Raw genomic sequence first — 25,593 nt, 5'->3', positions numbered from 1 at the left:
AGTTATGAATAACCTAGATAGCATATTCAAAAGCAGACCCATTACCTTGCCAAAAAAGTCCGTCTAGTCAAGGCTATGGTTTTTCCAGTGATAGAGTATGGATGTGAGAGTTGGACTGTGAAGAGAGCTGAGTGCTGAAGAATTGATGCTTTTGAACTGTGGTGTTGGAGAAGACTCTTGAGAGTCCCTTGGACTGCAAGGAGATCCAACCAGTCCATTCTAAGCAAATCAGTTCTGGTGTTCATTGGAAGGACTGATGCTAAAGCTGAAACTCCAATACTTTGGCCACCGGATGTGAAGAGCTGACTCATTGGAAAAGACTCTGATGCTGGGAGGGATTGGGGGCAGGAGGAGAAGGGGATGACAGAGGATGAGATGGCTGGATGGCATCACTGACTCGATGGACATGAGTTTGAGTGAACTCCAGGAGTTGGTGATGGACAGGGAGGCCTGGTGTGCTGTGGTTCATGGGGTCGCAAAGAGTTGGACACCACTGAGCAGCTGAACTGAACTGATATAGGATAAGATGGAGAAGGCAATGGCAACCCACTCCAATACTCTTGCCTGGAAAATCCAATATCCTTCAAAGTACATCCAGGATTGTCACCATGAAAGAATAACAGCCTGTTACAAAAAAAAAAGCTACTAGGAATTTTAGAAATCAAAAATATGATTAGAAAAATGATTCTGCTCTTGTTAAAAAATGTATATGAAGATACATAAAATATATATGGATTCAAATTCATTGAATAAAAAATTGGTAGAATTGCAATAGTTTCTTCTGGGGTGAGACTCAGGGGTATGCAGAGATTCTTGTTTTACTCTCTATATATGTTTTACTCTATATACTTGTATATTGCTTGAATAGCTTACAGTGTGAATGTATTCATTTTCACATATGTAATTAAAAGAATAAAATTCACTTAAAATGACATCACTTAAAATGATTTTATCAGTTACTGGTGAATATGTCTAAAATGGTTATATAAAATATGATTTCTAATTTGAGGACCTTTGTAACCTACTTATACTTTAATTTTATTAGCAGCCACCTGTTGCAGGAGGGCATCAGGGGCAGACACACTGAAACCATAATCACAGAAAACAAGCCAATCTAATCACATGGACCACAGCCTTGTCTAACTCAATGAAACTAAGCCATGCTGTGTGGGGCCACCCAAGACAGATGGGTCATGGTGGAGAGGTCTGACAGAATGCGGTCCACTGGAAAAGGGAATGGCAAACCACTTCAGTATTCTTGCCTTGAAAACCCCATGAACAGTATGAAAAGGCAAAATGGTAGGATACTGAAAGAGGAACTCCCCAGGTCAGTAGGTGCCCAATATGCTACTGGAGATCAGTGGAGAAATAACTCCAGAAAGAATGAAGGGATGGAGCCAAAGCAAAAACAATACCCAGTTGTGGATGTGACTGGTGATAGAAGCAATGCTTTAAAGTGCAATATTGCATAGGAACCTGGAATGTTAGGTCCATGAATCAAGGCAAATTGGAATCGGTCAAACAAGAGATGGCAAGAGTGAACGTTGACATTCTAGGAATCAGCGAACTAAGATGGACTGGAATGGGTGAATTTAACTCAGAGGACCATTATATCTACTACTGTGGGCAGGAATCCCTTAGAAGAAATGGAGTAGCCATCATGGTCAGCAAAAGAGTCTGAAATGCAGTACTTGGATGCAATCTCAAAAATGACAGAATGATCTCTGTTCATTTCCAACACAAACCATTCATTAATATAGTAATCCAAGTCTATATCCCAACCAGTAACTCTGAAGAAGCTGAAGTTGAATGGTTCTATGAAGACCTACAAGACCTTTCAGAACTAACACCCAAAAAAGATGTCCTTTTCATTATAGGGGACTGGAATGCAAAAGTAGGAAGTCAAGAAACAACTGGAGTAACAGGCAAATTTGGCCTTGGAGTACAGAATGAAGAAGGGCAAAGACTAATAGAGTTTTACTAAGAGAACACACTGGTCATAGCAAACACTCTCTTCCAAAAACACAAGAGAAGACCTACACATGGGCATCAGCAGATGGCCAACACCAAAATCAGACTGATTATATTCTTTGCAGCCAAAGATGGAGAAGCCCTATACAGTCAGCAAAAACAAGACTGGGAGCTGACTATGGCTCAGTCATGAATTCCTTATTGTCAAATTCAAACTTAAATTGAATAAAGTTCGGGAAAACCACTAGACCATTCAGATATGACCTAAATCAAATTCCTAATGACTATATGGTGGAAGTGAGAAATAGATTTAAGGGACTAGATCTGATAGACGCCAGATGAACTATGGACAGAGGTTTGTGACATTGTACAGGAGACGGGAATCAAGACCGTCCCCAAGAAAAAGAAATGCAAAAAAGCAAAATGGCTGTCTAAGGAGGGCTTAGAAATAGCTGTGAAAAGAAGAGAAGTGAAAAGCAAAGGAGAAAAGGAAAGATATACACATTTGAATGCAGAGTTCCTAAGAATAGCAAGGAGAGATAAGAAAGCCTTCCTGAGTGATCAGTGCAAAGAATTAGAAGAAAACAGTAGAATGGGAAAGACTAGAGATCTCTCCAAGAAAATCAGAGCTATCAAGGGAACATTTCATGCAAAGATGGGCTCGATAAAGGACAGAAATGATATGGACCTAACAGAAGCAGAAGATATTAAGAAGAGGTGGCAAGAATACACAGAAGAACTGTACAAAAAATAGCTTCATGACCCAGATAATCACAATGGTGTGATCACTCACCTAGAGCCAGATATCCTGGATTGTGAAGTCAAGTGGGCCTTAGAAAGCATCACTACAAACAAAGCTAGTGGAGGTGATGGAATTCCAGTTGAGCTGTTTCAAATCCTGAAAGATGATGCTGTGAAAGTGCCGTACTCAATATGCCAACAAACTTGGAAAACTCAGCAGTGACCACAGGACTGGAAAAGGTCAGTTTTCATTCCAGTCCAAAAGAAAGGCAATGCCAAAGAATGCTTAAACTACCACACAATTGTACTCATCTCACACACAAGTAAAGTAGTGCTCAAAATTCTCCAAGCCAGGCTTCAGCAATACGTGAACCGTGAACTTCCTGATGTTCAAGCTGGTTTTAGAAAAGGCAGAGGAACCAGAGATCAAATTGCCAACATCTGCTGGATCATGGAAAAAGCAAGAGAGTTCCAGAAAGACATCTATTTCTGCTTTATTGACTATGCCAAAGCCTTTGACTGTGTGGATCACAGTAAACTGTGGAAAATTCTGAAAGAGATGGGAATACCAGACCACCTGACCTGCCTCTTGAGAAATCTGTATGCATGTCAAGAAGTAACAGTTACAACTGGACATGGAACAATAGACTGGTTCCAAATAGGAAAAGGAGTACATCAAGGCTGTATATTGTCACCTTGCTTATTTAACTTATATGCAGAGTACCTCATGAGAAATGCTGGGCTGGAAGAAGCACAAGCTGGAATCAAGATTACTGGGAGAAATAACAATAACTTCAGATGTGCAGATGACAGCACTCTTATGGCTGAAAGTGAAGAAGAACTAAAACTCCTCCTGATGAAAGTGAAAGAGGAGAGTGAAAAAGTTGGCTTAAAGCTCAACATTCAGAAAACTAAAATCATGGCATCTGGTCCCATCACTTCATGGGAAATAGATGGCGAAACAGTGGAAACAGTGGCTGACTTTATTTTGGGGGGCTCCAAAATTACTGTGGATGGTGATTGCAGCCATGAAATTAAAAGACACTTACTCCTTGGAAGGAAATTTATGACCAACCTAAACAGCATATTCAAAAGCAAAGACATTACTTTGCCAACAAAGGTCCATGTAATCAAGGCTATGGTTTTTCCAGTAGTCATGTATGGATGTGAGTGTTGGACTGTAAAGAAAGCTGAGTGCTGAAGAATTGATGCTTTTGAACTGTGGTGTTGGAGAAGATTCTTGAGAGTCCCTTGGACTGCAAGGAGATCCAACCAGTCCATCCTAAGGGAGATCATTCCTGTGTGTTCATTGGAAGGACTGGTGTTGAAGCTGAAACTTCAATACTTCAGTCACCTGATGCGAAGAGCTGACTCATTTGAAAAGACCCTGATGCTGGGAAAGATTGAGGGCAGGAAGAGAAGGGAACGACAGAGGATGAGATGGTTGGATGGCATCACCGACTCAATAGACACGAGTTAGGGTAAACTCCAGGAGTTGATAATGGACTGGAGGACTGGTGTGTTGCAGTCCATGGGGTCGCAAAGAGTTGGATACTGCTGAGCGACTGAACTGAACTGATTTTCCTCTTGCCTCTCTCATCATTCATGAGAATATTTTCTCTAGCAAGCAGGTGGCCTGGTGGCAAACCTGTGTCAGAGTATAGATCCATGATCCTGGATTTAAGTGGCTAGATTTCCTTGATTTACCTATTCAATACAAAATGCTCATTGAGAGGCAGGTATGAGCCATGATTTTGCATGCAAGCACTAGACAAAGGAGTAACAACATTGACAAGCTACAATAGGTAATTTCAGGTAATATTAAGTGCTATAAAAATATAAAACAGGCATAAAACAATGTGAGTGTGGGGAAGAGTTGTATGCTTTTGATAGAGTGGTATCCCTGAGCAGATGGCGTTTGAGTTAAGATCTGAGCAATAGAAAGGAGCTACAGTGCTAACAAGGTAACATCTGGAAGCAGAGAGATTAAAGATAAAAAATTCTTGGGAGTGAGTTTTACAAGTAAAAGAAACATGAAAGCCAGTTGTGGTTGACAGAATAATGGCTTCCAAAGATTTAAATGTTCTGGTCCCTGAAATCTATGAGTACATTACTCCATGTGGCAAAAGGGATTTTGCACATGTGATTAAATTGAAGATATAGAGCTGGGTAAATTATCTTGGATTATTCAGTCAGACTCAATGTTGTAGTAGCAAAAGTCCTTATGGGTTCCCTGGTGGCTCAGACAGTAAAGAATCCACCTAAAGTGCATGAGACCCATGTTTCCATCCCTGGGTTGGGAAGATCCCCTGGAGAGGGAAAGGGAATAGCTACTGACTCTGGCATTCTTGCCTGGAGACTTCCATGGATTCTGGTGGGCTACAGTCCATGGGGTTGCAAAGAGCTGGACACAACTGAGTGACTGACACTTTCATTTCACTTATAAGATGAAGGCAAGAGAGTCACAGTCACAGAAATGGGTGTGAAGATGGAAGAAAAGGTTGGAGTGATGTGATTTGAAGATGGAAGAAGGGACTAAAAGCCAAGGAATTCGTGTCATCTCTAGAAGCTAGAAAAGGCAAGGAAATAGATTCCCCCCTGGAGCTGCCAGGAGGAACAGAGCCCTCACGACATCTTGATTTTAGGACTTCTTACCTTAGAAATATAAGACAATAAATTTGGGTTATTAAATTAGAGCTACCAAGGGAGCATTTTATGCAAAGATGGGCTCAATAAAGGACAGAAATGGTATGGACCTAACAGAAGCAGAAGATATTAAGAAGAGGTGGCAAGAATCATGAATGTGTGATCACTCACACTCACCTAAAGCCGGACATCCTGGAATGTGATGTCAGGTGGGCCTTAAAAAGCATCACTACGAACAAAGCTAGTGGAGGTGATGGGGTTCCAGTGGAGCTATTTCAAATCCTGAAAGATGATGCTGTGAAAGTGCCGTACTCAATATGCCAGCAAATTTGGAAAACTCAGCAGTGGCCACAGGACTGGAAAGTCAGTTTTCATTCCAGTTCCAAAGAAAGGCAATGCCAAAGAATGCTCAAACTACTGCACAGTTGCACTCATCTCACATGCTAGTAAAGTAATGCTCAAAATTCTCCAAGCCAGGCTTCAGCAATACGTGAACCGTGAACTTCCTGATGTTCAAGCTGGTTTTAGAAAAGGCAGAGGAACCAGAGATCAAATTGCCAACATCTGCTGGATCATCGAAAAAGCAAGAGAGTTCCAGAAAGACATCTATTTCTGCTTTATTGACTATGTCAAAGCCTTTGACTGTGTGGATCACAGTAAACTGTGGAAAATTCTGAAAGAGATGGGAATACCAGACCACCTGACCTGCCTCTTGAGAAATTTGTATGCATGTCAAGAAGTAACAGTTACAACTGGACATGGAACAATAGACTGGTTCCAAATAGGAAAAGGAGTACGTCAAGGCTGTATATTGTCACCTTGCTTATATAGCTTATATGCAGAGTACATCATGAGAAATGCTGGGCTGGAGGAAGCACAAACTAGAATCAAGATTGCCGGGAGAAATATCAATAACCTCAGATATGCAGATGACACCACCCTTATGGCTGAAAGTGAAGAAGAACTAAAAAGCCTCTTGATGAAAGTGAAAGAGGAGAGTGAAAAAGTTGGCTTAAAGCTCAACATTCAGAAAACAAAGGTCATGGCACCCGGTCCCATCACTTCATGGGAAATAGATGGGAAAACAGTGGAAACAGTGGCTGATTTTATTTTCTGGGCTCCAAAATCACTGTGGATGGTGATTGCAGCCATGAAATTAAAAGAGACTTACTCCTTGGAAGAAAAGTTATGACCAACCTAGATAGCATATTCAAAAGCAGAGACATTACTTTGCCAACAAAGGTCCATCTAGTCAAGGCTATGGTTTTTCCAGTAGTCATGTATGAATGTGAGAGTTGGAATATAAAGAAAGCTGAGCACTGAAGAATTGACGCTTTTGAACTGTGGTGTTGGAGAAGACTCTTGAGAATCCCTTGGACTGCAAGGAGATCCAACCAGTCCATCCTAAAGGAGACCAGTCCTGGATGTTCTTTGGAAGGTCTGATGCTGAGACTGAAACTCCAGTACTTTGGCCACCTATGTGGAGAGCTGACTCATTTGAAAAGACCCTGATGCTGGGAAAGATTGAGGGCAGGAAGAAAAGGGAATGACAGAGGATGAGATGGTTGAATGGCATCATTGACGCAATGGACATGGGTTTGGGTGAACTCCAGGAGTTGGTGATGGACAGGGAGGCCTTGTGTGCTGCAGTTCATGGGACATGAGTTGGACATGATTGAATGACTGAATGGAGCTGAAACCCCTACATTTATGGTAATTTGTTACAGCAACAATAAGAAATGAATATATAAGTATGTCCAAAGTCTAGTGAGGATTTTGGATTTTTGCAGAGGGAAACTATTGGTGGTGGTGGAGGGGGGCGGTGGTTGGCAAGAGAGTGAATTGATCTGATTTGTTTTAAAAGGTTGGCATGGCTATTACATGGGAAATGGACTGAAATAGATATGCAAGAATGATCAGGGAGATGAGGTGGGAGGCTGTGCATTCATGCAAGTAAGCAGTGACTGGCTTAGAGTTGGAAAGAAATAGAGGCCAGGGATCAATCTAACAGGGTTTACTGATGGAGTGGATATGGTTGGGGAGCAAGAGGATTGGAAAAGAAATAATAAAGAATGAGGTTTGGGGCTTTTCAACATCTGGGTAGACAGTTTAGAGGCAATAGAGTACAGTGACTAACAGCCTAGAAGCCACATGGAGACTGCTGGGGTTCAAATCCTAGCAGTACTACTTAGCGGTTATGTCACCTTGGGCATATTACTTACCTCTGTTCCCAGTTTCCTCTACTGTAACAAGGGCTGAAAAAGGGCTGGTTTGAGGGTAGTGTGAGACATGTAAGGTGTTACTATTAGTATCATTATGTGTTGGTGCCATTTATTGAAGTGGGGGAATCTGTAAAAGAAATAGATATGGCAGTGAGGAAATTAGAAAACAATGCTTTTGATCTGTTAGATTTGAAATGCCTTTTGGACAGCAAAGTGGAAATATCAAGAAAGCGGTTTAAGAATAGCTATTTCACATAAACGAATGGAACGTAAGACCCTTGCCTTTCAAATTAGAGGAAAATATCCATTATTCTATCTTATTTCCTTTGCTTTGATTGACAGGAGCAGCAGGGGCCTTTCCTTAGGCTTATTCAAAATAGTTGAAGAGAAAGGATTAACACTATTTATTGAGAGTAAAAGAAGGAATGTGTGTTTAAAGAGATGCAGGCATTCTTTCTATTCCTTCCAGTTCCTCCCATTCTAATGAAGGTGAAGATAACAATCAGGCAGTGAAGGGCAGACCATAAAAAGAGTGGCATGGGGGTGGGAGATGACCATAGTGAAGAGAGTTCTTGGGATAGTAGACTCCCCAGGGAGCTTTTTTCCAAATTGCAGCCAAAATTAATTGTCCACATAGTAAAATAACCACTTAAAATAGTTCTGCTCTCCCTGCCTCTAGTTTCAGAAAAGTGTATGAGTCTGAACATAGAGTGAAAGTTGTGGTTAGGGCTTCTGAGTCTCAAAGCATTTCTAAAAGGAACATTTGTGTTTGATTTCAAAGTAAATGCATAAAACTTGGGAAATACAGAAATACTCACAAAACAAACATTGTCTTTATATTTTGATATATCCTTGTAGTCCATTTTTCAAAGTAATGCATATTTTAAACATATTTTCACTTAATAATATATCCTGGATATTTTCCCATGTCATTGCATAATATACTTAGTTTTCAAATGGCTATATCTTTTTATGACATGGACATTTTTGAAGAATGTAGAACCCTTCATACTTTTTTTAAATAAAAAATTTTCCATTTTGTATTTTTCTCTTGATTGGATCAAGGATATGTACTCTCAGCCAGCTTACATAGGTGAGCACAAGCGCTTCTCAGGGCATCACAGCTGGAGGCACATGAGCATCAGCTTCTCACTGGTGATGTTAATTTTGATCACCTGGTCAAAGTAGAGCTTAGTTCTTTCACTGAGGGTTATTGCTGAGGATTGTTGTTGTGTTTCAACCAGTAAACAGTCTATAAGAGACGCTTTAAATACATACACATGCTCTGATTTTCATCAACATTTATCCATAAATGCAGCATCCATCGATGATTTTTGCCTCATCCAGTCCTTATCCAGTTGTTGTTAGATGATTTTTCCAACTCCAGATCTCCCTCCTCATTTATTAATGAGCCCTCTTCATTCTACTTTAAATAAGAGCCTCCCTTCTTCCCATTATTTATCAATTATTGGTATGGATTCTTGAACTTTATTTTGTTCAATGGTTCACCAGTCATTACTGTATTTAATTACTTTGGTGCACAAGTTAGCTAGTGGGGGCCCCTTCAAGCTGATTCTTACAATGCTGGAACACAATCCCATCATCTTGTATAAGTACTTCTTTACTTTCATTATAACAAACTGTTTCAGGAATACCTACTCTGCCCCAGCCTTGGAATCAGCTGTTTCTCTGAGCAGTCCTGGTTCCTTTGAGTGGGAATGGTATTAGAAACCAGTATCTAGGCTCTAAGTATGCTCAAGTGCTACTTGATTTTAGAGATAGTTTTTATACATATGTCAAATCTTTCAAATTGTGTGAGTTTATTGTATGTTAGGGGCTTCCCTGGTAGCTCAGCTGTTAAAGAATCCACCTGCAATGCAGGAGACCCTGATTCAATTCCTGTGTCAGGAAGATACCCTGGAGAAGGGATAGACTACCCACTCCAGTATTCTTGGGCTTCCCTGGTGGCTCAGCTGGTAAAGAATCCACCCCCAATGTAGTTGACTTGAGCTTGATCTTTGGGTTGGGAAGATTCCCTGGAGGAGGACATGGCAACTGACTCCGGCATTTTTGCCTGAAGAATCCTATGGACAGAGGAGCTTGGCAGGCTACAGTCCATGGGGTCACAAAGATTTGGACATGATTGAACAACTAAGCACAGCACAGCATCATATGTTATGTTATTGAGTGTTCTATGATCACTCAACTACAGTCAGACATCTTGGAGTGAGAAGTCAAGCTGACCTTAGGAAACATCACTATGAACAAAGCTAGTGGAGGTGATGGAACTCTAGCTGAGCTATTTCAAATCCTAAAAGATGATGCTGTGAAAGTGCTGCACTTAATATGCCAGCAAATTTGAAAAACTCAGCAGTGGCCACAGGACTGGAAAAAGTCAGTTTTCATTCCAGTCCCAAAGAAGGGCAGTGCCAAAGAATGTTCAAACTACCACACAATTGTACTTATTTCACATGCTAGTAAAGTAATGCTCAAAATTCTCCAAGCTAGGCTTCAACAGTATGTGAACCAGGAGCTTCCAGATGATCAAGCGGGATTTAGAAAAGGCAGAGGAACCAGGAATCAAATTGCCAACATTCGTTGGATCATAGAAAAGGCAAGAGAATTCCAGGAAAACATCTGCTTCATGGACTACACTAAAAGCCTTTGGCTGTGTGGACCACAACAAACTGGGGAAAATTCTTAAACAGATGGGAATACCAGACCACCTAACCAGTCTCCTGAGAAATATGTATGCAGGTAAGGAAGCAACAGTTAGAACTGGACATGGAACAATGGACTGGTTCCAAATTAGGAAAGGAGTACATCAAGGCAGTATAAAGAGCCTCTTGATGAAAGTGAAAGAGGAGAGTGAAAAAGCTGGCTTAAAACTCAACATTCAAAAAACTAAGATCATGGCATCCAGTCCCATCACTACATGGCAAATAGATGGGGAAACAATGGAAATAGTGAGAGACTTTATTTTCTTGGGCTCCAAAATCACTGCAGATGGTGACTGTAGCCATGAAATTAAAAGACATTTGCTCCTTGGAAGGAAAGCTATGACAAACCTAGACAGCGTATTAAAAGCAGAGACATTACTTTGCCAACAAAAGTCTGTCTAGTCCAACCTATAATTTTTCCAGTAGTCATGTATGGATGTGAGAGTTGGACCATAAAGAAGGCTGAGTGCCAAAGAATTGATGCTTTTAAACTGTGGTGTTTGAAAAGACTCTTGAGAGTCCCTTGGATTGCAAGGAGATCAAACCAGTCAATTCTAAAGGAAATCAATCCTGAATATTCATTGGAAGGACTTATCTGATGCTGAAGCTCCAATACTTTGACCGCCTGATCCCAAGAGCCAACTCATTGGAAGAGACCCTGATTCTGGGAAAGACTGAAGGCAGGAGGAGAAGAGGATGACAGAGGATGAGATGAATAGATGGCATCACCAGCTCAATGGACGTGAGTTTGAGCAACCTCTGGGAGATGGTGAAGGACAGGAAAGACTTGGCGTGCTGTAGTTCATGGGGTCAAAATGAGTCCGACATGGCTGAGTGACTGAACAACAATACAACAATAGTATGTTAGATCAGGAAGCAACACTTAGAACTGGACATGGAACAACAGACTGGTTCCAAATAGGAAAAGGAGTACGTCAAGGCTGTATATTGTCATCCTGCTTGTTTAACTTCTATGCAGAGTGCATCATGAGAAACGCTGGACTGGAAGAAACACAAGCTGGAATCAAGATTGCCGGGAGAAATATCAATAACCTCAGATATGCAGATGACACCACCCTTATGGCAGAGAGTGAAGAGGAACTAAAAAGCCTCTTGATGAAAGTGAAAGAGGAGAGTGAAAAAGTTGGCTTAAAGCTCAACATTCAGAAAACGAAGATCATGGCACCTGGTCCCATCACTTCATGGGAAATAGATGGGGAAACAGTGGAAACAGCGGCTGATTTTATTTTTCTGGGCTCCAAAATCACTGTGGATGGTGATTGCAGCCATGAAATTAAAAGACACTTACTCCTTGGAAGAAAAGTTATGACCAACCTAGATAGCATATTCAAAAGCAGAGACATTACTTTGCTGATTAAGGTCCATCTAGTCAAGGCTATGGTTTTTCCAGTAGTCATGTATGGGTGTGAAAGTTGGACTGTGAAGAAGGCTGAGTGCTGAAGAATTGATGCTTTTGAACTGTGGTGTTGGAGAAGACTCTTGAGAGTCCCTTAGACTGCAAGGAGATCCAACCAGTCCATTCTGAAGGAGATCAGCCCTGGGATTTCTTTGGAAGGAATGATGCTAAAGCTGAAACTCCAGTACTTTGGCCACCTCATGCAAAGAGTTGACTCATTGGAAAAGACTTTGATGCTGGGAGGGATTGGGGGCAGGAGGAGAAGGGGACGACCGAGGATGAGATGGCTGGATGGCATCACGGACTCGATGGACGTGAGTCTGAGTGAACTCCGGGAGTTGGTGATAGACAGGGAGGCCTGGTGTGCTGCGATTCATGGGGTCGCAAAGAGTCGGACACGACTGAGCAACTGAACTGAACTGAACTGAACTGATAATACAAATCAGCTATTTTACAAAAAGTAGATAATAAAAGAAACATGTTCTAAAAATTTTTTTATAAAAAGAAAAAGAATTAAAGTATAGTGTTTAGGGATAAAACTTGGGCAATGCAACTCCAAAGAAAATCAAAGTGATTACCATAAAACTCATGAGAATGATCAATTTAGAGGAGAGGGAGTTGACTATGATCCAGTCAAGGGTATGAAGCTTCTAGGCTAGCTGATGAGGTTTTATTTTTTTATCTGGATGGTAGTAATTAGAGTTTCTTCATAATAATTCATTATATAAATTGTTTACATAATTTTCTGCAGCTTACAATTTTATCATATTTTACAGTAGAAAAGAAAATAAATGAATAAAAATAAATGAATGCTGTTCATGTTCATTGTATATTAGGAATTAAAGTTACTCTGCAAGTAGGGCAAACCCATCAATAATCTAACATATTTCTTTGTACATTCATAAACTTATTAAAATAACTTATAAAGCTATTTTAAAGTATATTCATATAATAAATTATTAATGAGAAGCCTATACAACTAGAATATTAATCTTTCTTAATATGTTAACTTTTTGAATATTGTTACAAACCCAATCATATAAGATCAAGACAAATATTTATTTTGTTTTGGAATTTCCATTTCATTCTTTTTATTTTTAATTTTTTTTCATTTAACTTTTTATTGTACATTGAAGTATAGTCAACTAACAATGTTATGATAGTTTTAAAGTCCACAGCAGAGCAACTCACCCAAACATATACATGTATCTATTCTCCCCTAAACTCCCCTCTCATCCAGACTGCCATAAAATATTGAACAGAGTTCCCTGTGCTATTCAGTAGGCTCTTGTTGGTTATCCATTTATATATAGCAGTGTGTACATGTCCATCTCAGACTCCCTAACTCATTTTGTTGTTTTTAATGGTTTTTATTTCTCTGCTGAGATTTTTAATCTTTTCAAGAACTAGACTAGATTTTCCTTTATGTCTTCAAGCAGAATTATAACAGTGCTAATTTCAATATCTGGGTCATCTCAGAGTCAGTCCCTTTTAACAGTCTTTTCTCTTTAGAATAGGTCCTGCTTTTCTGTTTCTTTCTATGTTGAGTAATTTTTAAAAATATACTGTAAACTTTGTGAATGTTATGTTATAGAAATTTTAGATTCTGTTATATTTCTCCAAATACTGTTGTGGTGTTGGGGAAGGGATTGTGTGGCTTTAAATAGGCAATTAATTCGGTTGGCCTAAAACCACAAGTCTGTTTCTATGGCAACAGCTAAACTCTCAGTTCAGTTCTTTCATCTTTAATTAGGCTGCTTGGAGTCTTCCCCAGGTCACCTGTAGTTCAGGCTCAACCAGACATGTAGACAGAGTTTATAAGCAGTATTTGGGATTCCCTCTCTCTGGGTCACTCCCATTCAGGGTTCACTCTTTACCTCCCAGCAGCTGTGGTTGTCCTCAAACACTGTCCTGTAGTTCTTCAAGCCAGAATGACTGTGAGTTTTCTATTAGAAATTTGATTCTCCTGTATGGTGCAGTTTGGGGCCTGCCCTCAGGCTTAACATCATTTAAAAACAAAAACCTGATCCCATGGCTGTCACCTCATTGGAAGTATCAGCTTTCCTCCAGAATCATCCTGCTTTTGGTCACTTGCACATAGGGGTTTTTTTTTTCTTTCCTCTTTTAATGTTGTCTAAAATTTAGACATTTTATTTAAATGCAGATCTGCCTGATAGGAGATTACTTGGCCAGTACAGAAATGGACTGAATATTTATTTCTTTAAAGAAATGGTAATATAAAGATGCTAAGAAATTTTTAATGGATAAATAAAATAATGATATAGAAAAACACATATAATTGGACTAACAGATTAAGGTATTTTTGGCAAACAGAAACCCTTTGAATATGTATTCTAATTTTAAGGAAATCTGTGTATGTAACAATAAGTAGAATATAAAGATAAGTAACAAAGGAAAAATAAATCTTAACAAAAGGGAAAACGTTTTCACTTTAACTATGTTGAAATAAAATATTTGAATCTATTTTGTATAATTTTAGGAATAAATCTAATGAAGCTGATGAGTATCAAAGAGAACTTAGAAAACTGAAGTTTGAATCCATTATTTCTGACTCACGGTACACATTGCAAATTTTTTATTTAATGTTTTTACTAATTGAATTTGAAACCATATTTTAGATAATATTTAAAATGCACTTAACTTTTTGTATAGTATTGCTTGTATAAACAATACCTAACCCTAGTTTATAATGTATTGAAGCTGTTCAATGATTTTTGCCTTTGCCTAGATAGGAAATTTTTTAAATCACAGAACTATCTATTTATGTAGCATTCTTATTTTAAAAATTAAAGTTATGCTCTTATTTTTAAATGAGATGTTTATATATTTTTGATAAACATAAAAATATAGCATTAAATGCATATTGGTTGGGGTTTTTTTCCTTATTCCATTTTAGGCACACCAGATTGCTTAAAGAAAAAGAAGACTCTTTAATGACTTGTCAACAGATATATAAAACTTTACAGGAAGAACTGACTGCAAAAGAAAGGCAAGAAGATGACTTAAAAAGAAGAATTAATCTTGCAGAAAATGAACTGGAAATAACCAGAACTCTTCTGAATCAGACAAAGGAAGAAGTTGTAACACTGAAAAGTGAAAGGTACAGTCAAGAATAATTTCTTCCAAATTTATTTTATGTTTAAGTCAGTAATCCATATATATTTAAAGCATCAGGGTCCTATATATTTTGATAACAGTGAATCCAAGATTAAAGATACATTTCATGTGAAAGGTCATCCTATCCTACCACCCCATTTTACAGGTGATTAAACTGAACCCCAAACTGGTTAAAGGACTTGCTTAACTTCACTGAGTTAGTGCAAGTAGAATGGAACCCACATGGCATTTGGTGTTAGATTTTTGTTAAATCGAAGAGATCATGTGTGGTACTTACACTACTGAATTTCACTTTGGCCAGTAATTTTTGAATTCTGTCATCTTCCAACAGAAAAACATCTCTTTATCACTTTTTCCTTTATAAGCTCCTACTTTTCTTCTCTCTTTGTTATTTGTCAATACCTCGTATTGAAGACTCCCCCAAAACACAGATACTTCTGGTATTGAGTTAATATCAAAGATACTAAGAAGCATATTCCTCCAACCATCCTAGATATTTTTACTCAGTTACTTTGTCTTTACTTATCTGTACTTAATATCTCAACCGTACTTTCCTTCAATTTTCATTTGCCTGATAATATCTTTTATTATTTGAATCCTTTTGTTTTAAATCCATATTGGTATATAGCATAATGTTAGGGGTTTTCCTTTTGTTTTGAATTCATATTGGTATATAGCATAATGCTAGGGGTTTTGTTGGCTTTTATTAAATCTAGGAGTCTTTACAGAGAAGGCAATGGCACCCCACTCCAGTACTCCTGCCTGGGAAATCCCATGGGCGGAGGAGCCTGGTAGGCTGCAGTCCATGGGGTCCTGAAGAGTCGGACACAACTGAGCGACTTCACTTTCATTTTTCACTTTTATGCATTGGAGAAGGAAATGGCAACCCACTCCAGTGTTCTTGCCAGGAGAATCCCAGGGACGGGGGAGCCTGGTGGGCTACCGTCTATGGGGTCTCACAGAGTCAGACATGACTAAAGTGACTTAGCAGCAGCAGCAGCAGCAGGAGTCTTTAATGGGAGGTATTATGCCATTTACATATTCCATAAGAATGCAAGTTTCATGAGGATAAGAATTTTTGTCTTGTATTATTCTCTGTGTACAGAAGGCATAATTAGATATTTGTTTTTCATTTTTTCTGTATTTTATTCATTTTATTTTATGAGTATTGGACTGTTTTCTATTTAGAAGATTTATAATCTTGTTTTCGTTCTTTCTGAGGGCAGCTGTTTGCTCCAGAGGTGGAGTTTGGGAGTGAGGCCATGGAAATGGATATCAGGCACCTTAGAATTAGGTTTATTGTCTCCGAACCTTCTCACCAACACTATGCCCTGGATTGTATCTCTGTCTACTCCAGGCTAGAGTTCTGTCTAGTTCACAGAGGAACAAGGTTTATCTCTTCTCTCCCATGAGATAATATTCATTTACTTCTCTTTGGTTGAGTCAGATGAACAATTGCAGAGCTTATTGCCACCCACCATTTATTCCTCCACCCTGCTACACCAGTAACATGCCTCTTGCTAAGGTGTTGCATCTTGTAGTTCTAAGAGTCTTCATCCCGCCCCCACTTCTGCCATTTCACAATTTTGTCATTGTTAATCCCAGTACATATTAGAAGCAGCAATTTTATAAGCAGGAAATTTGCAAGAGCCAGACTTACTAATAGTAACAAGAAGTGATGGCAGCTGAAAGACTGACCATGCATAAGAATAAAGAAAAACTAAGTGCAAATAAATATCTTTAAAAGCATTGCAGTTTGGTCCAATATGCAACAGAGACAAGCACCCCTACGCATACCAGTAATCTTCAGTGCCCCTTTGTTTATAGCTCGTGTGTGCTGTCGTGCTCAGTCCCTTCAGTCATGTCCAACTCTTTGCAACCCTATGGATTGTAGCCCACCAGTCTCCTCTGTCCATGGCATTCTCCAGGCAAGAATACTGGAGTGGGTTACCAGGCCCTCCTCCAGGGGATCTTCCCACCCCAGGGATTGAACACACGTCTCCTCCGTTGCAGGTGGATTCTTTTCTGCTGAGCCACTGCGGAAGCCCGTGTTTATAGTATGGGTTAATAATTGATGGCCATAATGATGACTGCATCAGAAAGATTAAAATCAGCTATATACTCTATGTATATGAAAGGTACAGAATACCCCACTTCCAGTGATGTCAGATTAATTAGATCTAGCCGTTTATCCAGATGAATTCTGTCTCCTTCATCGTGGTCATTGAGAAGATTCTGTCTTTGTTCAAACATTTCTGGAACTCTTTTCTGAGGATTGGCTCAAGTGTGCATGTTTTAGAATATCCTCAGTATGATGAATCTTTGACCTTTAGGAATGAATTTGATATTTAAAACAATCTCAATAGGCCCAGTGAAAGCAAGTCCAAGGAGAATGATGGGAAATCAATCTGGGAAATATCACTGGGGATTAAAAATAAAGTAAAATGTTTTCTCTTTTTTTGTATGCTTAATAAACGATCTCTGGCAGCAATTTGAAGATGGCAGTTTCATGAATGTTTTCAGAATTAACATTATTAGAATAAATATAGAGCTTTCTTAGGGCATTGTTTGCTTTGAAATAGCATACCAAATTTTCTGTTTTCTTTCATTTTTTTTAAATTTAGTATGACTCTAACCTTATCTTCTATTATAAGTGTTAAAGATAATTTCTTTAAGTTTTCTGAGAATAGAGACATCACTGGACTATTTTCTCCTCTTCTTTTCCTCTCTTCCCTGCCCCTCTTTTTTCCCTCTTGCTCTTTTTCTTTCTTTATTCTCTATACTTTAGTCTATCAAAAAGCAGGCAAGATATTCCTTTGTTTAGTGGCACCAAATACACTGACATAATGTCTGTCACATAATAAAAATTAATATGTGCTTGCAGCTCAGTAAGTTATTGTATTATCACAGGATTACTCCTAGATATAAGCACTGTCTTTTTTTTCCTTGTCCAGGGTTTCCTTCACATTTTGTCTGCCTTGTCTTTTATTATATCCTCAAAATCTGGTACATGTATGCACTCAATAAGTATCTGTGGGGTGGATGAATAACTTGCTTTGGGTAATTCGGTTAACTAACAATTATTTGTTGAGCATTTACTATATGCCAGGTACTCTGTACCCTGGGGATACAGTGGTGAATCTGAAACATTCCTTTCCTCTGAAGCTTACATTCTAATGAGAGAGACAAACAGTAACAAAATAAATAAAGTAGAGAACTAACCAGAATAATTATACATTGTGATAACAGATATAAAGTAAGTAAAGGGGTGTTGTAGTAGAGACTGCAAGAATGGATATCTGCTTTGGAAAGGGTGGTTGTAAAAGTAACTTCCAAAATGATGCACAAAGGAAGATAAGTAGAGGTTCCCATGCCAAGGGCCAGAGAAGAGTTTTACAAGTGATAAATAAGCTTGGTGAGTTCTCAGAAGTGGCAGTGTAACTTGAAGCCTAGCAGATGTGAGGGACACGGGGGAGGGCCAGGTCGTGCAGGGCCTCACAAGCCTGTTGGAGTGCAAGTATTAATTCCAGTGAGACAAAAAGAAACCACTGGAGGGATTTAAGCAGAGGAATGACACTGTGGAAGGATCACTCTGACTGCTGGGTGGAGAAGGGATTGGCAATGGGCAGTAGGAGCAAGTCAGGTCGTTTACTGTTTTGAGTGCATAGTTAAGCCTAAGAGACATTTGAAAAGTGAAAATCTTTAACCCCCTGCCAGTTTCCATTGGATTGTTTGAATGTCTGTACCAACCAGATGAGAGCAAATAGCCAGGGCTTACAACATTCAGAAAACAAAGATCATGGCATCTGGCCCCATCACTTCATGGGAAATAGATGGGAAACAGTGGAAACAGTGTCAGACTTTATTTTGGGGGGCTCCAAAATCACTGCAGATGGTAATTGCAGCCATGAAATTAAAAGACGCTTACTCCTTGGAAGAAAAGTTATGACCAACCTAGATAGCATATTCAAAAGCAGAGATATTACTTTGCCAATTAAGGTCCGTCTAGTCAAGGCTATGGTTTTTCCAGTAGTCATGTATGGGTGTGAAAGTTGGACTGTGAAGAAGGCTGAGTGCTGAAGAATTGATGCTTTTGAACTGTGGTGTTGGAGAAGACTCTTAAGAGTCCCTTGGACTGCAAGGAGATCCAACCAGTCCATTCTGAAGGAGATCAGCCCTGGGTGTTCTTTGGAAGGAATGATGCTAAAGCTGAAACTTCAGTACTTTGGCCACCTCATATGAAGAGCTGACTCATTGGAAAAGACTCTGATGCTGGGAGGGATTGGGGGCAGGAGGAGAAGGGGACGACAGAGGATGAGATGGCTGGATGGCATCACTGGCTGGATGGCATCTCTGACTCAATGGACGTGAATCTGAGTGAACTCCGGGAGTTGGTGATGGACAGGGAGGCCTGGCTTGCTGCGATTCATGGGGTCGCAAAGAGTCGGACACGACTGAGCAACTGAAATAACTAACTAACTAACTAACTCCATGTTGAGCCAGAGGAAGATGGGAGAGCCAGGGTAAAAAGACATCCTTAAGAACAAGTGACCTTTCAGAGGCTTTGACATTACTGTCTAAACCTGCCTCGAGATTTTGACTTCATAGGCAAGCTGTTATCCTGCCCCTTTCCTGTCTCTGTTTTGGTTCTTTGTCTTCCCCTCTATGATCATGTGACAGCAGATATTCCTTAAGGTTCGTAGATGAACTTGGCTTTCCTCTCTCCACTTTCCCCAGTTAACTGTCTCTCAACTGAGCAAATTTGCTCTTGGAGCTCTGGTTGGAAGCACCAATAGAATTCTAAATAGAGGTATCCTTAAGCAATTGGAGATGTGAAAGTCCTTCCAGAAAAAGAAGCTGGGCTCAGGAAAAAAAAACCTTAAAATAGAGATATTTGATGAGACCCATAGAGATTCTAATTAAGTAGGGCTAGGCGGTGCCTGGGAATCTACCACACAGCAAGGTCCCAAACCTCTGCCTTGGAAAGACAGCAACCAACAGGCCACAAGATGTGCTCTCCAGAGGCCAGAGCCCAGCTTGCTCAGGGTGCTAGGGTGGGCTTTGCAAATTCAGGCACTCTCCCCACACTACCCCTCCTTCCCCTCCTCTCCCCACAGCAGAGCCATTTGCCATGGTTGCACTGGGACCATTGTGGAAAGTGTGAGACTTATAAGCTATGTAGCTTCAGAAGAGGAGGAAAAAAGATATGAAAAGCCAGAACTGGCTCTAGAAAAAAATCGGCAGAATTTCTGAATTTGGAGCAGGAAAGGAGTTGTTGACTAGGAAATAATTCATCCTTAATACAAATCTAATTAATTATGTATTGCTTTGTCCTCCACACTCAGCTGAGGATGCTCCCTTAGGAGAAGAGGCTCCACTGGAAGGAAGAGAAGTAGTTCCTCAAGATCCTAGATGCTTGGGGTAGAGAAGGTCTGGCCAGCTTGGTCACAGGCACACTGGGGCTGGAGAGAGGGGTCTCCTCGGGGCATGGCACAGGAACAGTGCCAGAGAAAAGTGTGGCTGTTTTTAAAATTCTGTGTAAAGAGAGCTCTCAACTCTTATGCTTCCAGGCTATAAGGTCTCTTAGGCCAAGGCCAGAACTCAACCTGGAAACATGAATTTGTGACACCACTTCAAAAGTATTACAGATTAAATAGGGTTTTGTGGGCTGGCCTGCAGGCCTAATTCCTTCTTTTTGGAAAACTGCTGCTATAGTAAAATGTGTTGGGAATTTCCTGTAACCAACTTACAAATACGTTTTAGAAGAACATATGTGTTTAAACTTGAAGGCTGCCCACGTATAACACTGAGAAATTCATTTACGAGTAATGTGTGGCCTACAGTGGTACCACTGAGACATGCAGCTGTTTATAACAGCTCACACCGTACACCTTCATCCCCAGGAGCTGTGTAGGCCCTATCTTGGTAAATTCCAAGAAAAAAATATAGAAAAATATTATAAAAAAATATTGTGATTTATTTGCCAATAACATGACAAGATTAGTGAAGAATGTTGTTGGAGGAAAAGCTTCATTGTGTCCAAAGTTAGATGTAACTGACTTGCATGTAAATGATTTTGTGAAATAAATAATATCTGTCTGTATCTCAAGCTATCTAGCTCTTTACCTACTTTAACTGAAATTTACCTAATTGCTCCCTGTCCCCCCAAAGCATATATTTGAGGCTGTAGGGAAGGATTTTATTTCCCCTCTCACACACACATTAACTTCTTTCACAATTTCTTCATCCTCTTCTCTTTCTCTTTTATAATTGAGAGCTATAGACCCTCACCTCAGAAAAATAGACATAAAGCCTGGCAAATTATTTCAGGAGATTCATGGAGTTTCCTGTTCTATGTATGACATGACCCCTTGATTAAACATATCTGCTTCTCCAGGCTCTCTCTTCCCCTATTCCTTCTTTTCTTTCTTCTCTCCTCCCCCATTTCTCCCTCTCAAGCTCTCTCACCAGCCCCAAGTTTCACAGTCGTGGGGAGCCCTCTGAATGCTTCTGTGGACATGATTTTGTTTTCACACAGCCCCAAGCAAGATGCATCGTTGTGTGGTACTCATTAGAAGGAATCAGGAATCTGAAGACCAGCCTGAACTCTGCTCTCCTTACCACTTGCCACAGAGGAAAGAGCTTATTTTCCTTGTATAACTGTGCCATTCCCTCTTCACCAAGCCCTGTGTCCGTATGTCTGGTCTCACTCAGAAGGAGCTTTTCTTCTAATTCACCAACCCAGAGGGAAAGCCATTTTCAAATTTGCACAAAGACTCTGGCCAGCAGAGTTGCGGCCCTCTCTTTTGAAGCAGGTATTATTTTCCACATTTTTCTCTTGAGGAAACTGAGGCTAAGCAAGGCTAAGTGTCTTGCTCAGGTTAACATAATTAGCAAAGACAGAGTCAAACTCTGTTGTATCTAGCTTTTAACCTGTGTTCCCCCCACTACTGTTTATACAGTTCTCTTACCGTTTGTCCTGAAGGGATCCATTCTGTCAGCTTCTCTTTCTCAATCATGTAACACTGAATCTTCAGGGAACTTCCAGCCCTGCAGAAAGCAGAAAATCCAAGAGTACCCCCTCTCCCCTTCCCCTTGCTTTCTTACCCTACCTCTCCACTCTTCCAGGATTCTTTCGTTCATTTAATAAATATAACATGGTGACTTTTGCCTTTCTTTCTGTAGTGCCTTGGCAAAATCAGAAGTAGAACTATATCTTCAAAACAAAAGTAGAATAAAAACATTTCACAACACATTTCTTCTTCTATAAGAAGATAAAATTGGTGTTTAGTTACTTTTTTGAGGCTTGTTATACTTTCATGAAGGCTAGAAGCGATAACAATATAAAAAAATATGTGGAAGCAAGGTTTCAAGGGTTCTGTTACCTCGTGGTAGTGTGACTTAGTATTGAATACAAAAAGAATGGACTTTTAAGTTAAGAAAACATAAATTTAAATCCCAACTTGACCAGTCAAGTTTGGACAACTAGCTTAACCATTTTAAGGGTCATTGTCATTTTCTGTAAAATGGGCATATTAATAACAGCTAACTTCTTGTAAAAATTAAAGCATCTAGTATCATGCCTAGTAGGTTGTAGGTGCCCAGAAAGTATTTCTTCTCTTTCATCTTCCCTTAGGTTGTTAATCTCTTAAAGCATCATATCTTATTAATTTTTATACCCTGCACTGGTGATTCAGATATTCAATAAATATCTGTTGAGTTCAGTATTATCTGCTTTACTCTTAAAGTTGTAAAGATTAGTCCATGGAGTGGTTTATTTTGGATGCACTTCTGTTAGTTTAAAGCATTATGAAATGAAGTGTTCTAGTAATATCATTCTAAAATAACAAATCTTATCTGATATTTTCCCCAAGACTTACCTCTTTCTCTGATTTCCTGTCTATCAATAGCTTTCAGAACAAGAGACTTGCCAAACTTCTTATGATATCACAGACACTGCTTTTAACAGAGGCAGGATTTGTGCAAAATCAAAATTATCTCTATGATTGACAATGTGAAGACATCGCTAAAAGAACAACTTGTGAAACAGAATTTAAAGCTGTCATTTGGCATTATGGTTTGACATTTGTTTGCAGTTGTGTTTTTAACTACAATTAAGGGAATCTAGCTTTTTCCATGTATGTATGAAATTAGATTCTCATTTTCTTTTTAGTCTAAGAATTTAAAAGTTAAAGGTTTTTTTTAAAATAAATACTCAATTGTGAGTAGATCCTAATTTTCCTATTAGGTGAACTCCAAATGTTGTTTTTGAAATGTATTGATAAAATTACAGGGAAGAGAGCCCTAAGCTGGTATAAGCTTGAATCAGCTCTGCCTCTTGTGAATCATGTCACTTTAGGTAGTCATTTACCACTCATGATCTTCTAAAAATTAGGGAATTGTATTAATGTATCAGCAAATGGCAAGAAAGAATGACTATATCCCTAAAGCCTGAAACAGTGCCTGATACATAGTGGGTACTCAATAAATATTTGCTGGTTGGATGTATGGATGGATGGGAATGAATTTAATCCCAGCCAAACCATTGATCACAGAATTTAAAACTTGGGAGCTCTCATTGTCTGCTAGTGAGTCAGCTTCTGACTTGCCAAGTATCAATTCAAACTCCTGGCTTTTAGGGATGATCTTCTTTATTGGATTCTTAGTAAAATCCAAATATAGGACCTGAATCTGTGTTGTTTCTTATTCTAAAGCGTCAATATCTCTAGAACTGGTTCTAAAGAGGAAATTGGATATCTGTATGATATTCAAAAATAGTTACACATTTTCAGCTTTTTAATATATGAATATACCTCTAACAATATTTTATTTCTTAAAATCCTCTAGGTTTCTCCCAGAAAGTCTCACTAGAGTAAAAGTCAAAACTTCATAGTTTCTTTCAAGACAAAGAGTGGTTTTTCTTTTTCAGTGTCTTAAGATGATTTTATATTCCTGAATAATGTGCAAGCTCTTTCTTGAGTGTACTATCTAAGTGTGTTTTTATTTTTAGTATCAAGATTATCTTTTTCATACATATAATCATCTCTGTATACATTACTCAGTGCCCAGCCCATGATAATCAAGGACAGCGTGTTTGCAACATCATGTATAATCATTCTTTCTGTCTTGTCTCATTAGAGAATTGCACTGAAGAGTCAAGAACAGAGACTCAGCAGGAATCAAAGAGATATGAAAGTCCTAATTTCTGTAGCTATAATATCAAGCAAAATTATCATCCCACACAAGTTCATAAATTTTCTAACAGTTCTCAAAACATCTTATATTTTGTGGAAATGTCATAGAAAATATCACAACTCTTTGTCAATTTCATGAATGATTATCACTTCATTAACATTGTTTGAACCTTGGCTTACTATATTTTAACTTCTATAATCTACTAGCCTTTCACAGTTTGTATTCTAAACAGATAGATACACATATAACCCATTGTACTGGGTCCATTGGAGGAATGTATGTGAAATGGATTCTACTTTTGTTGATATCAAAATTATAACTGTCTCCAAGAGACTAAAATTCAAGCACCTCAAATATTCAATACCATCCATTTTATAGTAAAGGTAACTTCTAATGTACTCATAGGCACCCAACTGAAAATGTTCACTGGAATTTTCTAATCAATAAAACCTCTTTTCCAATAGGAAACCTGGCTTAAGTAAAAAGTTGTTTTACTCAATATTAATCTTCAGAACAGAGCTTCAGTATAATTTACATTTTAACATTTAATATGTCTTTTAATCTTTAATAAAGAATCTGAATTAGAAAAAAAGAAAGAAAATGAATCAAATTGCCAGGATTCTGTTTCCTTTCCACTTCTAACAAGCACATAGCCAGTCATATCCATCCTATAGTACTGGTATTTTGAAAGCCAAGTGAAGTATTACTTTATTTCCATTGACTGCTGTTCCTTATTTTGTCAAGTTTACTATTATAAGATTCTAATCTTATACCTGAAAGTTGTATAATAACACTTGAAAATAAACCAGCATAGTTTTCTATTGCTGCTGTAGCAATTACCACAAACTTCAAACAATACAAATATATACAGTTCTGGGGGTCAGAAGTCCAAATGAATGTTAAGGGGCTAAAATCAAGATGTCAGCAGGGCTGGCTCTTTCTGGAGACTCCAAGGGGAGAACCCATTCCTTTTTCCTTCCAGCTTTTACAAGCTGCTGGCATTCCTTGGATCCTGGTCTCACGAATCTAATCTGTGTTTCCAGTGTCATATCACCACCTTCCCTTACCCTCCACATTAACCTTCTTGCCTCTTTCTCATAAAGACCTTGATAATTATACTTAGGGTACACCCAAATAAACTAGGATAATCTCCTCATCTGAAGATCCTTAATATAATCACATCTGCAAAGTACCTTATGCCATATTTACAGACTCTGGATTAGAATATGAATATCTTTGAAGGCAATTATTTAGCCCACCACAACTGTGACGAGTTAAAGATAGCTATTATCAACTCTAGAGCAACCATTAGATAAAGCTAAACAGAGAGTTATAACTAATATGGCAACAAAGCAGATGCAAGTGAATCATAAGCCATATGTTGTTGTTGATCAGTCTTTAAAACTCTTTGCAACCCATGGACTGCAGCACACCAGGCTTCCTTGTCTTTCACTGTCTCCCAGAGTTTGCTCAGATTCATGTCCATTGAGTCAATGATGCTATCCAAAGAAGGCAAAGAAGGCAAAGCAAACAACAGATAGGA

General features: G+C 39.0%; 1 protein-coding gene across 6 annotated transcripts in view; it reads left to right on the top strand.

Moving 5' to 3' along the window:
• Positions 1–25,593, top strand: part of LEKR1 (leucine, glutamate and lysine rich 1) — a 229,083-nt gene that overhangs the window by 146,705 nt on the left and 56,785 nt on the right. For 3 of the 6 annotated variants that reach the window (XM_060394355.1, XM_060394359.1, XM_012100804.5), the window contains 2 exons: positions 14,218–14,295; positions 14,635–14,838. In XM_060394355.1, the coding sequence (XP_060250338.1) occupies positions 14,218–14,295; positions 14,635–14,838 (282 nt within the window). The remainder of the gene's footprint in view (positions 1–14,217; positions 14,296–14,634; positions 14,839–25,593) is intronic. The other 3 variants (XM_060394362.1, XM_060394367.1, XM_060394346.1) reach the window with 1 other exon arrangement.

Source organism: Ovis aries, chromosome 1, assembly GCF_016772045.2.
Source record: "Ovis aries strain OAR_USU_Benz2616 breed Rambouillet chromosome 1, ARS-UI_Ramb_v3.0, whole genome shotgun sequence".
NCBI classification, from domain to species: domain Eukaryota; kingdom Metazoa; phylum Chordata; class Mammalia; order Artiodactyla; family Bovidae; genus Ovis; species Ovis aries.
Note: the sequence above shows the minus strand (reverse complement) of the source record. Positions and strands in the feature narration are given on the sequence as shown.